We start from the raw sequence: 12958 nt of genomic DNA, 5'->3' as shown, positions 1-12958 counted from the left end.
TTTTATTTTCGTTTGACCAATCATACGCATGGATGAGGCAGGACATTAATAAAAGTTTGACATTATTTAATGCTGAACAATATGATTATTGACCAGTTAAGGCTTAGCATTAAAGAATGATGTGGAGACTTTTGCTTGCACAAGGATTAAAAAATAAAAACAACCCACAGAAATTATAATTAATGTAGTATTATAGTTATACTAACAGTATAGCCTACTGTTAACTAAACATTATGCTCTTTATTTAATACACTCATGTACAGTTCCTCCTCCAGGTTGTGGATAGAGACTCTGCATTGGACAGATGTACATAGAGCCTGTGCAAGTGTGCAAATATTTGCTGCTTCTAGCTGCCTCCTCAAGTAGAGCAACACGCTCTCCTTGTTCTGTTTTACATCTGTTTTACTGGTTATTGTTATAAATATTGTTTATTGTTTAACTTTGTTCAAGTTGAGAAATACACATTTCAAAATGTCAGTATTTCACGCATTCCTTGATAACTAAGCAAGTAGATTCATAGTACCATTTGTTCCATTATTATCAAATCTCAATATTGTCCACAATAATCGCAATATGACTGTTTCTCAAAATCCATATTATTTATAATATTGGAGATATATTATAAACAACATAATATTTTTATCCATCCATCCATCCATCCATCATCAACCGCTTATCCTACGTACAGGGTCACCAGGGGCTGGAGCCTACCCCAGCTGACATCGGGCGAAAGGCATGGTACACCCTGGACAGGTCGAATATTTGTATGTTTGGTTCAAAATATGTTCCAAGCAGTCTTGTGGTACTTTAATTAATTAATTTATATTTTTATCATGTAATTTCTATGATTTACAGGAATAAAAGTGAGGCTGAAAAGAGACAGAATTTTCCTTTAAGGTAAACTTAAGCAATATTGACCTGTTCGTAAAGGCCCGGTGGTTCCTTCTCTTGAGGTTTTGTAAATGAAAGCTCAAGCAGTCACATGATGTTTTACACAGTTTTCTCTCTCTCAGTTCTTTCTGCTGTCTCCTCACCTGTAGTTTTCCCAGCTGAAGCAGGTCTTGTCCGAGGGCAACAGAAGCGAGCAGAGAGGCGCAACCCAACAGCAACATGTCACTCTTCTTCCTCTGGCTGCAGCGTCGGAGCGAGTCCTGGTAGCTCGCCCCTGTCCCCAGCCCGCCGGGCCCCTGACAGGAGCTTGTATTACCGAGAGCAGGCACCGCGTTTTGCCCCAGGCTGCCCCACAGGGACCCCGAGTCCTCCACAGCCCCGTTACTGCTAGCATCTGAGGGCAGTAAGGATCCTGGTGACTCTTCAAACTCACCGCACTCCTCTGTTCAAGAGAGAAAAGAAAGGAAATAAAAAAGGGTTTAGATGGGGTTCATTCTTGTCTCTAAGTTAGTGATGCACAGCTCACAATAAAAAGAAAATAATAATAATAAAAAGACTCACCCATTTCGTTGAGGCTGGAGAAGCCAGCAGTCATGGGTGCATGTTTGGGGGACTTGCCCAGATTTGGTGCACTGGAGGACCAAACCTTAGATCCCTCACCCAGTGATTTCAGTCTGCAAACAGATAAAATGATGTCCAGACACCAAATCAGGACTCATTTCTAAAACATAAAGTAACTAAGTGCTATCAAAAAGGTTCATGTCTTATGGGGACAGCCATCAAACAAAATAGATCTGCTGACAGACTGTAATGAGTTATTGACTGAAAGGTTTTGTTTCTCAGTGTTACGAAGCTATGAGCAATAATCTGTCCAGAAAAATATAAGAAAAAGCAGTTTCTTCTCACCTGTGAGATAACTGTTCTCTCAAAGGGTGAACACAAAACAAACTTTGTCACTGTTGTTTTGTGTTGCATGACATTTAACCTCTTTCTAGGAAACACTGATATTCTGTTTTAGAAATTACAGATTAAAATCTATACACAAAGAGAGATTTGTTTGTTCCACAGCTAACCTGCTGTTAATTAAATAGACAGATCCATACAAAAAGCATTTTACTTAAAAGTACACATTTGAGGCCACTATACACTTCCGCTCCGCTACATCTCAGAGGGAAATTTTGTACTTTTTAAATCACTACATTTATCTGACAACGTTTTTTTTTTATTAAACTACCCAACAGTTTAACAGAAGTACAGCTGATTACGTATGGTCATTTAATCAATTAGTCGACTGACAGAAAACTAAACATCTGTGAAGATTTGCTGCTTTTCTCAGAAGAGATGAGTTTTCAGGAGGGATGCCCCTTACATACTTTTTCTCAAGTAACATTTTCAACACAGGATTTTTACTTGTAACGGAGTGTTTTTACAATTATTGTATTAGTAGTTTTACTTAAGTAAAGACTCTTTATACTACTTCCACCACTGCCAATTTCAATAACGTATAATTTAACTTTTACAGTGTACAGCTTTCAGACCCATTCATCCTGACACGTTGCTGTCATCATTTATCATAAATGTTTTAATACGAAAAGGTAAAAAACAGACTTTACCAGGTAGGATTTTACATTCATAACTGGTGTGTAAACAAACTGTGCATATACTTTTCCTCCCCGCCGACCCTCTCTTTCTGGTGGGTGGAGCTCGGTCCCCAGGTGCGGCCTTTCTTCTTGGTGGCCGACAGGTCTTCCTTCTTACACACAGCACTGCGACCCCACGTCTTACTGCCGTCGCTCGGTGTCACTGGGAGACAGGTACAGACAGTATGAACATTCAGAAAACATTCACTTCCTCTCAAGCAGGACGCAGTCTGACTTTTGGGTGTTTGCGCTCACATCTTATGGCTCTCAATCGGGGTATGACCCCCGGGCTGGCAGGCGGGGTGGTGCTCTCGCTCCCCTGGGTCTTCCTCTTGTCCACACTGGGAGACGCCTGAACTGTGATCTTGTGCTCAAAGCCTGCAGGTGAGCAAGAACAGGTGTTTACATTTATCAGACATTTACATAATTACTAACTTTGGGAACACACAGCCTAGTATGAGCTTCAACACAAATCAGATTTAATCCCAGAGGTGCCCTGGTGTCCACGGCGTTAAGGTGCCCCTTCTCTCTCTCCCCTGATTTCCTGTCAGCTCTATACTGTGTCTCTCTAATAAAAGCCTAGAATATCCAAAAGAATATCATTTTTAAAAAGACAATTGAAAATACAATGTCACCACTATATTGGAGAAACATTTTCATGAAACAGAGATATAACATATTTTGGATTAGAACCGTATTTTATGATCCCGTGAACCTGTTTACATTTCTGGAATCATGTACATTTAGATTTGCACCTTATTGATATTTGTTAATGTATATTTTATGTGTACTTTCCTACTTTGTACTGCAACTGCTGTACAACAATTTCACTTGGAAGAAATTAAGTTTCTTTCTTGTATACTGTGGACGTCTTACATACAATTCTGGGGATTAAGAAACTGATGCTGAATCCATTGATCCATAAAATCCATTGATCAATTAGCAGACCGACAGAAAATTTATTCTTTTCCGATGTCCATGTTTTTGTTTATTTGTTAGCTTCACAAATATACATGCTTCTAAATTGATCTTGTCAAATTTTCAAATAAAATGGTACAAATCTAAAACTGTTTAAACACAATGAATATGAGTTGTCAAAAATTAGGTGCTAGTCATGGCAGTGACATATTTTAAGGAAAGGGTGATGGCACACTAAGGTACAATAACTTAATTTCATCACCAACCACACTTGCCTAAAAAAAAAACGAACAAAACACTGATTATAAAATGAACTCAGTGGAGACGGTGTCTGTTTATCCCTCTCTTCAAAATAAAGTTGATTGAAGTCACATCGACTTCACAGTTTACCGGTGTAGAACTTTATTACTAGTGCTGTCTACGTCTTAATTTTCCAAAAACGCCATGTAACATGAAATAGCATCAAACTGGGAGCTCTGCCAGTTTTGTGCACCTGATTCATCAGTTTAAAACTAGTGACCGATCTGACTGCAGTTCCTCCCTCCACCCACCAGAGGGCAGGCTGATACAGTTGCCGTCTCGGCCCAGCTTCAGTAATCTGCTCTTCTTAAAGTGGCCCTTTCTCTTCTTGACGCTGGGTTTCTCCTGGTACACCTGGTGGATGATGATGTTCAGCTCTCGCTCCACAATGTCAATCTCCCTCTCCGCCAGCTCCTGCTCTCTCCTCCTAAGCTGCTCCTCCTGCTCCCGCTGCTCCTCGGCTGCCCGAGCCAACGCCTCCTCCCAAGACCTCAACTCCTGGAGAGAGGAGAGGAAGAGTGAGAAGGAGAGGAAGAGAGGATGAGGAGGAGAGGGGAGTAGAGGAAGAAGTGAACAGGAAAAGGATGAGGTGAGAGGAAAGGAGAGCAGAGGAAGAAGTAGATAGGATTAAAAGGATGAGGAGTGTAAAAGGGGAAAGAAGAGGAAGAGGAGAGAAGAGGAAGAAGGAGAGAAGAGGGGAAGAGAGGAAGAGGAGCAGAGGAGAGGATAGCAGAAGGTGAGGAGTGCAAAAAGGGAAGAGGAGAAGAGAGGAAGAAGGAGAGGAAGAGAAGAGGAAGAGCAGAGTAGAGGAAGAAGTTCGAAAGAGAGGAGAGAAAAGGGCAGGAGTGGAAAAAGAGGTTGTGAGGGAATGTGGAGGAGAGAAGAGGAGGAAGAGGTTATTAGCACAGCAGCACCTCTTCTAACACCTCTTCTGGCAACAGACTTGCTGCTAAGGTAATTCTAATTTGCAGAAACACCTCAGACAGTAAAATGGTGAGATTCCTCCCAGCCTCCATATGAAATTATCTGCTAAAAAAAACTCAAATAAAAGGCCTCAGAATTACAACTTTTACCTTTTTGGTTAAGTTCAGTGACAGTTTTTAAAACCCAAACCTTACAGTATTCAACTAATAATTCATTCACCTCTGAAAACTTTGTACCTTTTGCCTTTCAACCTAAAGCCAGAATATTATAGCAGAAATGTGTTTCCAGAGTTCATGAGACCTGACTGGACCTGTGTTTTCAGATTTCTCACCTTCTCTTTGGCCCGAAGCTCGTCAAACATCTGCTGGATCTCCAGCCGCCAGTCTTCTTGTAAGGAGTGAAAGGACTCCAGAGGCATCTGAAACATGGCTGACTGCTCGATGGCCAGCAGCCGCCTCAGGATGCTGGTGAAGGACGGCCTGCTGCGGGGGTTCGGGCTCCAACACTCTGAGGGGCAAGAAACAAGACGGAAAGACACTCAAGTAACTCTCTGATTTGCAGTACAGTAACTAGGGTTAGTGTCATATATTATGTATTTTATAGCCCTGATCAGATGTTATACAGTCGTATAAATAAAATCACAAGCAAACATGTCATTACTATTGTAAGTTTGTGTGATGGTTTCATTACATTACATTCATTTAGCAGATGCTTTTGTCACGAGGTTGCTTTCAACCTCCAGAGGAGTAAAACAAATACATGAACTAAATATAAAATAATAAAGCACCTTTATATTTTGCAAAAAATAACTATTTTTTCTGAAACAACTGACTTTGCAATGACTGTGTTTTTATTTATATGGCGATCTTCTTCTACGGTCACTCTATCCACAAACATGGTGCACACCAGTTTCCATTCACAAAACACCAAGTTTACAGCTCACACTGGCCTCCATAAAAAGGCATTTTAGTTGTCAATAACCACACACTACCTGGAAGACTGCACTGAGGCAGTTTCAGCAGACTTCTATGTTTTTCTTATTGTTAACAAATAGAGCTGCAGCGATTAGTCAATTAATCAATTAGTTGTCAACTATTAAATTAAATGGCAACTGTTTTGATAATCAATTAATTGTTTTGAGTCATGTTGTAGGAAAATAAGTAAAAATCCTGTGATTTCAGCATCTCACATGTGAATATTTGCTGGTTTCTTTACTCCTCTTTGACAGTAAACTTAATATATTTGGGTTGTTGACACAACAAGACATTTGCGGACGACATCTTGGGCTTTGGGAAACACTGATCGACATTTTTCACCATTTTCTGACAGTTTATGGACCAAACAACTAATCAATTAATCAAGACTATTATCATCAGATTAATTGATAATGAAATTGATCGTTAGTTGCAGCCCTATTAACAAATCTCATGAAAAGATGATCTTTCTGATTTCCCTACACTGTCTGTAGCACTCAGCCCGTAGCGAATTCCTTCATACTAGAAACCTAAATCTTAAAAGCAGGTCGCAACCATTTAGTTTCTTTTTGAAAAAAATGCTCAGTAATTTCCTAAAAGTAGTAGAAATGCAGTTTATAGCATATTCTACTCAAAGAAGAGTAAATAGTGCATTTGTTGGGGACTATTTTCAGCAGCGGATTAATACACATTTGGGGCTCTAGTGAGTATTTACAGCAGCAGGACGGTGTACTGTATGTGGAATCAACTCAAAATAAACTAGTGTGTGTGTTCATAATGAAGGAACTTGTCACCAGGTGCAGCAGTGCGACTCAATGATGTGTTTTTAATAGTTTGTGGAGAACAATGAAGGTCTATAGCACAGATTAAGGAGTTATAACAGTAATATTCATTGTTGATTTTAGTCTTTTCGGGGGATTTACGCTAAGTATAATTACATAATCATCATTATATGTGCTTGTATAGTTTATATTTTTATTTCTGTTCTTTTTTATTATTATTTATATTTTACTTTTCTCTATGTATCTGCACTTATTTCTGTCCTTGTGATGAACACCTGGATTTCCCCAGTGGGAATCAATAAAGGCTCAATAAATCTTTTCTTATATCATACAGTCAGGTTATCAATACAATTTAGAGAGGACTCAATCCTGAATTTTTGGTCTGGGTATATTTTTGGCAGTAGAGAAGGCAACAACAGAAGTGGAAGTGAGCAAGATGGGACAGCATATGGCAACCATCATGAGCCAAACCCTGACTGACGGTATTGCAGAAACATGGTGCACACCTACAGTAATCTGCTGAGCCATACTCTGATCAGTACTGTCTCTACAACACTGAACCACAGCCATAACCATTAACCAAAACACGCAATTTATGCTAAGAAAAGCATCGACAAAGGCAAAGTACAAAGTGCAACCAGAGAGCTATTTCACAGGCTGAAATTGAGTTTATAGCAGGTAACACTTATTTATTAGTTGACTCAAATTAGCATAAAGAGTATGTGGATAAAGATGGAAGGAGAGGAGATGAAAGTGAGACGATGACAGGAGTAAACAGAGTGAGAGCAGCGAGGGATGTGAAAGGAGAGATTAACGGATGAACATGGATAAGATGAAGTGGAGTGAGGGGGGGGTGAGAAGAAAAAGAGCTTTAGGAGCCGATTGGGAAGGAAGTGGAGGGAGGTGACTGAAGTTGGCTGCTGGGCTGACAGTTTGAGAAACAGCTACCTTTTTTCATACATTAGACGTAAAACTGGCATAGTAGCTTAGGAGTAAGCACATTAAGGCAATTTGGACATAAGGCAGGTGTGTGTTTAAACACAGATGACCTGAACTGTGAAACAAGAGCCAGTTAATACTCTACCACTGTTAACAGAGTGCTTTCAGGATTATTTGCAGGGTGAAAAGGAGATATCCGGCCCAGGGGAGTTCAGGCCAGGACCTCATATGGGTATATAAAAAGCAACTTAATGAAGCTGTTCGTGTTGTGGTGGCAGCCCGGCTGATGGTGAGAGTCCTGGTTTTCTCTCTTTTTTGTATGCGATTCTGTTTTTTCCCTGGTTTTCTCTGTAATCTGCCTGCCTCCCTGTGTCTCCTTGCCCGTGTGTGCTCCCTCTCTTTCTCTCTCCCTCCGCTCCTGAGCACAGCCAACGACCCGCACCTGCACCTCGTCAGCCACCTCCTCCGCCTGCCACACCTGCCAGCAATCAACTCCTTCTCTGCCAGTACTCTCCAGTCAACCCCTGCTTGATCATCGTTGCTCCTAACCCGGTGCCGCAAGTTCTCTCAAGCTCCTGAAATCTCAGTAAATTCTCTAATTTCTCCAGCTCTTGGTTCTTCCCTGTGTCACTAACCCTGTCCTTCTGTTTGTCTCCCCCCAGGTTCACTCACCCTCGTCTCCAGTCAGTCAGCTGGGCTTGCTCACCTGCCCCTTTCCCTCGGACTACCGTCCCTACAGTCCCTCAACCCCTTTTTCCCCCCAATAAAACCTGCCTATCTGAGCATTGCATTTGGGTCCTCTCTGTCCCCACACCACAGCACCGTAACAGTTTGGACGGTCTTCATCCATTTTCTCTCTTCTTCTCAGCACCCAGGTGCAGAACAAAAAGGTTTAAAAATCATCAACCATGAACTCAACAAGTCGAATGAGGTTACAGCATCTTAGTATAAATGTGGATGTAAACACCCAAAGGTCATATTTGATGACTGATGTACAGTCCCAAAATAAAAAGCACACAAAGCAAAACTTGCCGTGAATGAATCGGACAAGTGACACAAGCAGGAGGAAGCCCCAAGGCGAGCCAATCAAAAAACTGTCAAGCTGTTTTCACTGTGGGACCTTCCTGACACAACTTAAAAATCACTTTCTCCTCAATGACAGAAGTATTAACTTATTATTCTTTGGTCCAGTTGGTCAGGCTGCTTACCTCCCAGCAGCTGAGCAAAAGGTTCAGGGCACGTTGAAGGGATGGGCAGTGTTAGCTTGTTCATTGCAACACCATAAGCTACCGCCAGAGCGTCTATCTCCCGGTAGGGAACCTCGCCGGTCAGCAGCTCCCACAGCAACACACCAAAACTGTGACAAGGGACACAGAGAGAAGACACACAAAGAAAATGCCACGTTTTAAGGTCACATCTGACGCCAAAAAAACTATCCTTGAACTGGATGATAATGACTACATCCTATCAGCGACAGAGACACAGTTTAATACTTAAGTCATGACACATGAGCAAACTCTACATGAGACTCTACACAACACGTGATGTTGTGACAGGAAATAATTCCGTTACAGGCAGATTGTCAACATTTTCAACGACAAAGAAAAGTCTGATACGTCTTTTAAATCTGTGATTAAAAACAGAATGCAAAGAAAAAACATGTACACAGCAGTGGTGGAGCCCACTAAGTACATTTATTGCATTATTTATATTATTTATAAGTATTGCACTTAAGTACAAATGTGGGGTACTTTTCGTTTAGTTTACTTGAGTTATTCATGCCACTTTATACTTGTGTTTCACATTTATCTGACAATTACAAGAGTAAAATGCTGCATGAATGCATCAGTAATATTAATCCAATAATATAATTTATAGTCCCCTCTAATAGTATTGGAACGGTAAGGCAAATTCCTTTGTTTTTGTTGCTCACTGAAGACATTTGGGTTTAAGATCAAAAGATGAGTATTAGACAAGAGTTCAGAATTTCAGCTTTTATTTCCTGGTATTCAAATCTAGACGTGTTAAACAACTTAGGACATATCACCGTTGTATTAGACCACAGCATTCTTAGGTGAGTAAAAGTAATGGAACAAATAATCTTAAAGTAAATAACATTTAATATTTGTCTGTCATATATAATAGAATAACAGTTATTGCCTTTATTTGATAGAACAACCAAAGAGAGACAACATATGTAGGAGAGAGAGAGAGGGGATGCAGCAAAGGGCCACAGACTGGAAATGAACCTGGGGTGCTGCGTCAAGGACTTTATGCCTTTCTATATGGTGCTCTACCAGGGGAGCTAATTAATGCCCAGACTTTTCATACTTACGTACATACGTACAGTTTGCTGATGGTACTTATGGACTTTTACCTGTAACAGAGTATTTTCTATATTGCTTGTTACTTAAAGGAGTACTCCAGTGATTTATTATTGTACTTGCGAGCGTCAAGCTTAAAAAACGCTGGATCCTACAATTCCCATAATGCATCTCAGTAACATCTTTCAGTAGCCCCTCCCTGTGTCCTAAATACCCACTTCTTTCAAACACCATACCCCGAGTTTCTTATGCAATGTCACGCTTTACTCAAGGTAACCCTAATGACATCACCATGACATCATCGGGGAGGGGGTTTTCTCAGACTTAAAGGCTCGTGCAGACTAGCTGGTCTCCAAACCACGTTTTGTCAAGAAAACACACATGAAATGTGAAACGGGAAATTACGCGAACCTACACACGAAACAGCTGTTGTTTGTTATTATAAAGAACCAATTATAAAGACAAAAAATATGGGTGAAAGAATGGAGTAGCACACGCAGGTAGCAGGGATTGTCTAAGCTACAGAGAGAGCTGGAGTGTGAGTTAAAAGTGTTTTGCAGTGAAAAAGTAGCTGCCTGCTCTCATTGGCTGGATGTGGATGTCGAGTCGGCCGACTCTTCCAGATATTTGGCATGCTAGATATCTGGCAGACATCTGCGATGTGTCAGAAATATGTTGGGGAGCCGTTTTGATACGTCGTTGAGTAGTTCACACATAATGACTGGCGAATGCAGATCGATCACCGATTTACCTCTCATCACAGCCTGGCGGTCACCGAGCTCGCCAACCGGCAAATCGGGCTAAAAATTATGTATTGTGAATTAGGCTTAAGAGAGCTCCCCCAAAGAGCAACAGACAGCAGAAGACATTATATAGTAATGCTTTCCATTACAAGTAAATTTAAAATTGGTGGAGTGCCCCTTTAAGTAAAGGCTCTGAATACTTCCTCAACCACTGGCTCATACTCAGAATTACATCAAGTATTACAACCCCTCAACTCATGACCTTGAAAGATTAAATGTGACTTTTATTAAATAAATAAATTCTTGAATGTTTTTTTAAACCGAGTTAAACTGAAAAGTTCTCAAAGCATCACAAACGTGTCTGACCAATAAATGACCGATATTCTTTTTACTATAACTCATGTTCACATTGTGACATGTTAGTCTTTCTTGACGGCCTGAAAAAGTTCTTTACTGAATAAATCAGGTGGAATAAGCTGGAGACGAGTGCATTACCTCCACACGTCGCTGCTCTTGGAGAAGAGGGAGAGCTTGATGACCTCGGGGGCCATCCAGGCGTAGGTCCCCGCTGCACTCATCTTGGTGGTCTGGTGCCACTCTCTGGCCAGGCCGAAGTCTGTGATCTTCAGGATTTTCTCACTCAAGTCATCCCGCGCCATTGGTTCCAGGATTAGGACTGGGGAGGAGGAGGAGGAGGAGGAGGAAGGAATGATGGAGGAAGAGGACAGAGACAAAGACGATTTTGTGTTAAAAGATGACAGTGCTGTACACATAGCAAACACCAGACAGCAACATACAAACAAAAAGCTGCTTCTGTGACTTTCAGATTTGTAAATACCTTCTGACAACAGGTGAAACTACAAAGACAGCAAAGAAAGAGCTCAATAAGTCATGAAATATTAAAGCAAAAACCCTGTTTTAAAATCAGTATGAAAAGTACAAATTTCAATTTTGTAAATATAAAAGATTTGCTGAGTTTTTTATGATAGTAAAATGACTATCTTTGAGTTTTTGGAAAAAAAAACAGGCAGTTTGAAGACCTCTACTTGAACACTTTTTATTATTTTTCTGACCTTTTATGAAGCAAACAATTTATCAATTTATAGAAACAGCAAAAAAAAAGGCAGTGCAGATTAATTGACCTTGAAAATAATTGTTAGAATCGTTTATAATGGCTAGGATAGACAGGTAAATCATCTACATTCTACTACACACTCCTATTGATTTATGTCAATTAATATTGTTTTGACTGATGATTTCTAAAAATATGTGTTTCTATATGCAGGAGCTTGATTTTTATTTAATAGGTCCAGTTTCTGGTCCAATTTAAAACTACAAATACCTAAAAATGTGTCACAAAAATGTCCACATTCAAAAACAAAATGTAAAAACACATGTTGAATAACAGAGTCATGTTTACAGTACAGGTGTGGTCAGACCTGTGCTATTAGGTTTCTGCGAAAGGACATCACTTCTGGTCTGTCAGTCTGCAGTGTGTGCGTGTGCGTGTTTTCCATACAGTGACAGCCGACACACAGTATCTTTAATGCTAGCATTTAACCTCATCCCTCCCTCTCTCTCTGTACAACTTCCTCCTTCATTTCCGTGTGAGCGCTGACTATGGAAATATTTGGAGTGTACACAGTTCACAGGCACCGGGAGTCAGGTGGGGGTTGCTTTCTCTCCCTCTCTCACTTTATCTAAAGGCGTATGCAAAGGGTGGTGGAGAGAGACTACATACACACACAGTGGTGTCTTTGTTTACACACACATGCACGCCTGCGCACACACACGTGATAAAGGTGTGTCTCTGTGCTCTGCTCTGTCCACAAGCACGCTAGGAGACCAGTTTCAGTGATAAAGAATTGATCTCGGGCCAGTCTGTACATATTTCCATAGTCAGAAAGAAGTATGCACGTCCTTACTTAACTAAAAGTAGCAATACTACATTGCAAAACTACTCCATTATGGGTATTATTACTGATGCATTATCATTTGAGCAGAATTTAAATGCTGTAGTTGGTCAAGGGGGAGGTTTAACTACTATACATTACAGAAATATTTTGAAAATCAACTACACTTTTCAGTCATTCAATCATTAACATGAGGATTTGATGCTTTTCTTTGTCATATATGATAGTAAACTGAATATCTTTTGGACTGTTAGAAATAAATGCATTTAGCAAGTACTGCGTAAATGCAGTACAATTATGAGGTTCTTACACTTTACTTAAGAATTTCCATTTCTTATACACTTCTCGGTTCAGAAGGAAACAATGTAGTTTTTACTGCGCTACTTTTATATGACAGTTACTGGTCACTTTACTATACAGATTGAGACAGTTTACAGTAAAAAAGACATTTGATAATCTTATAAAATACAACACATAACTAAAGAGGACATTTTACTGCAGAAAGAGTACTTTTACTTTGATACTTTAAGTACATTTGCTGGGGTGTTTGCTGTTTAATGCAGGACTTTTGCTTGTAATTGAAACTTGGGCATGTTTTATTATTTTAGCC

The 12958-nt window shown here is 40.2% G+C and overlaps 1 protein-coding gene across 1 annotated transcript in view; it reads right to left on the bottom strand.

The window, feature by feature from the left end:
- map3k10 (mitogen-activated protein kinase kinase kinase 10) overlaps positions 1-12958 on the bottom strand; it is a 47554-nt gene that overhangs the window by 8648 nt on the left and 25948 nt on the right. Inside the window, exons 2-9 of the mRNA XM_038693375.1 lie at positions 10931-11111; positions 8577-8725; positions 5005-5180; positions 4001-4247; positions 2787-2909; positions 2556-2694; positions 1453-1565; positions 1035-1333 (exon numbers count right to left, since the gene is read on the bottom strand). Of these exons, the coding sequence (XP_038549303.1) occupies positions 1035-1333; positions 1453-1565; positions 2556-2694; positions 2787-2909; positions 4001-4247; positions 5005-5180; positions 8577-8725; positions 10931-11111 (1427 nt within the window). The remainder of the gene's footprint in view (positions 1-1034; positions 1334-1452; positions 1566-2555; positions 2695-2786; positions 2910-4000; positions 4248-5004; positions 5181-8576; positions 8726-10930; positions 11112-12958) is intronic.

This window comes from Micropterus salmoides, unplaced genomic scaffold (genome assembly GCF_014851395.1).
Source record: "Micropterus salmoides isolate LMB-PRFRI ecotype aquatic unplaced genomic scaffold, ASM1485139v1 Ms_hic_scaffold_3, whole genome shotgun sequence".
Classification (NCBI taxonomy): Eukaryota; Metazoa; Chordata; class Actinopteri; order Centrarchiformes; family Centrarchidae; genus Micropterus; species Micropterus salmoides.
Note: the sequence above shows the minus strand (reverse complement) of the source record. Positions and strands in the feature narration are given on the sequence as shown.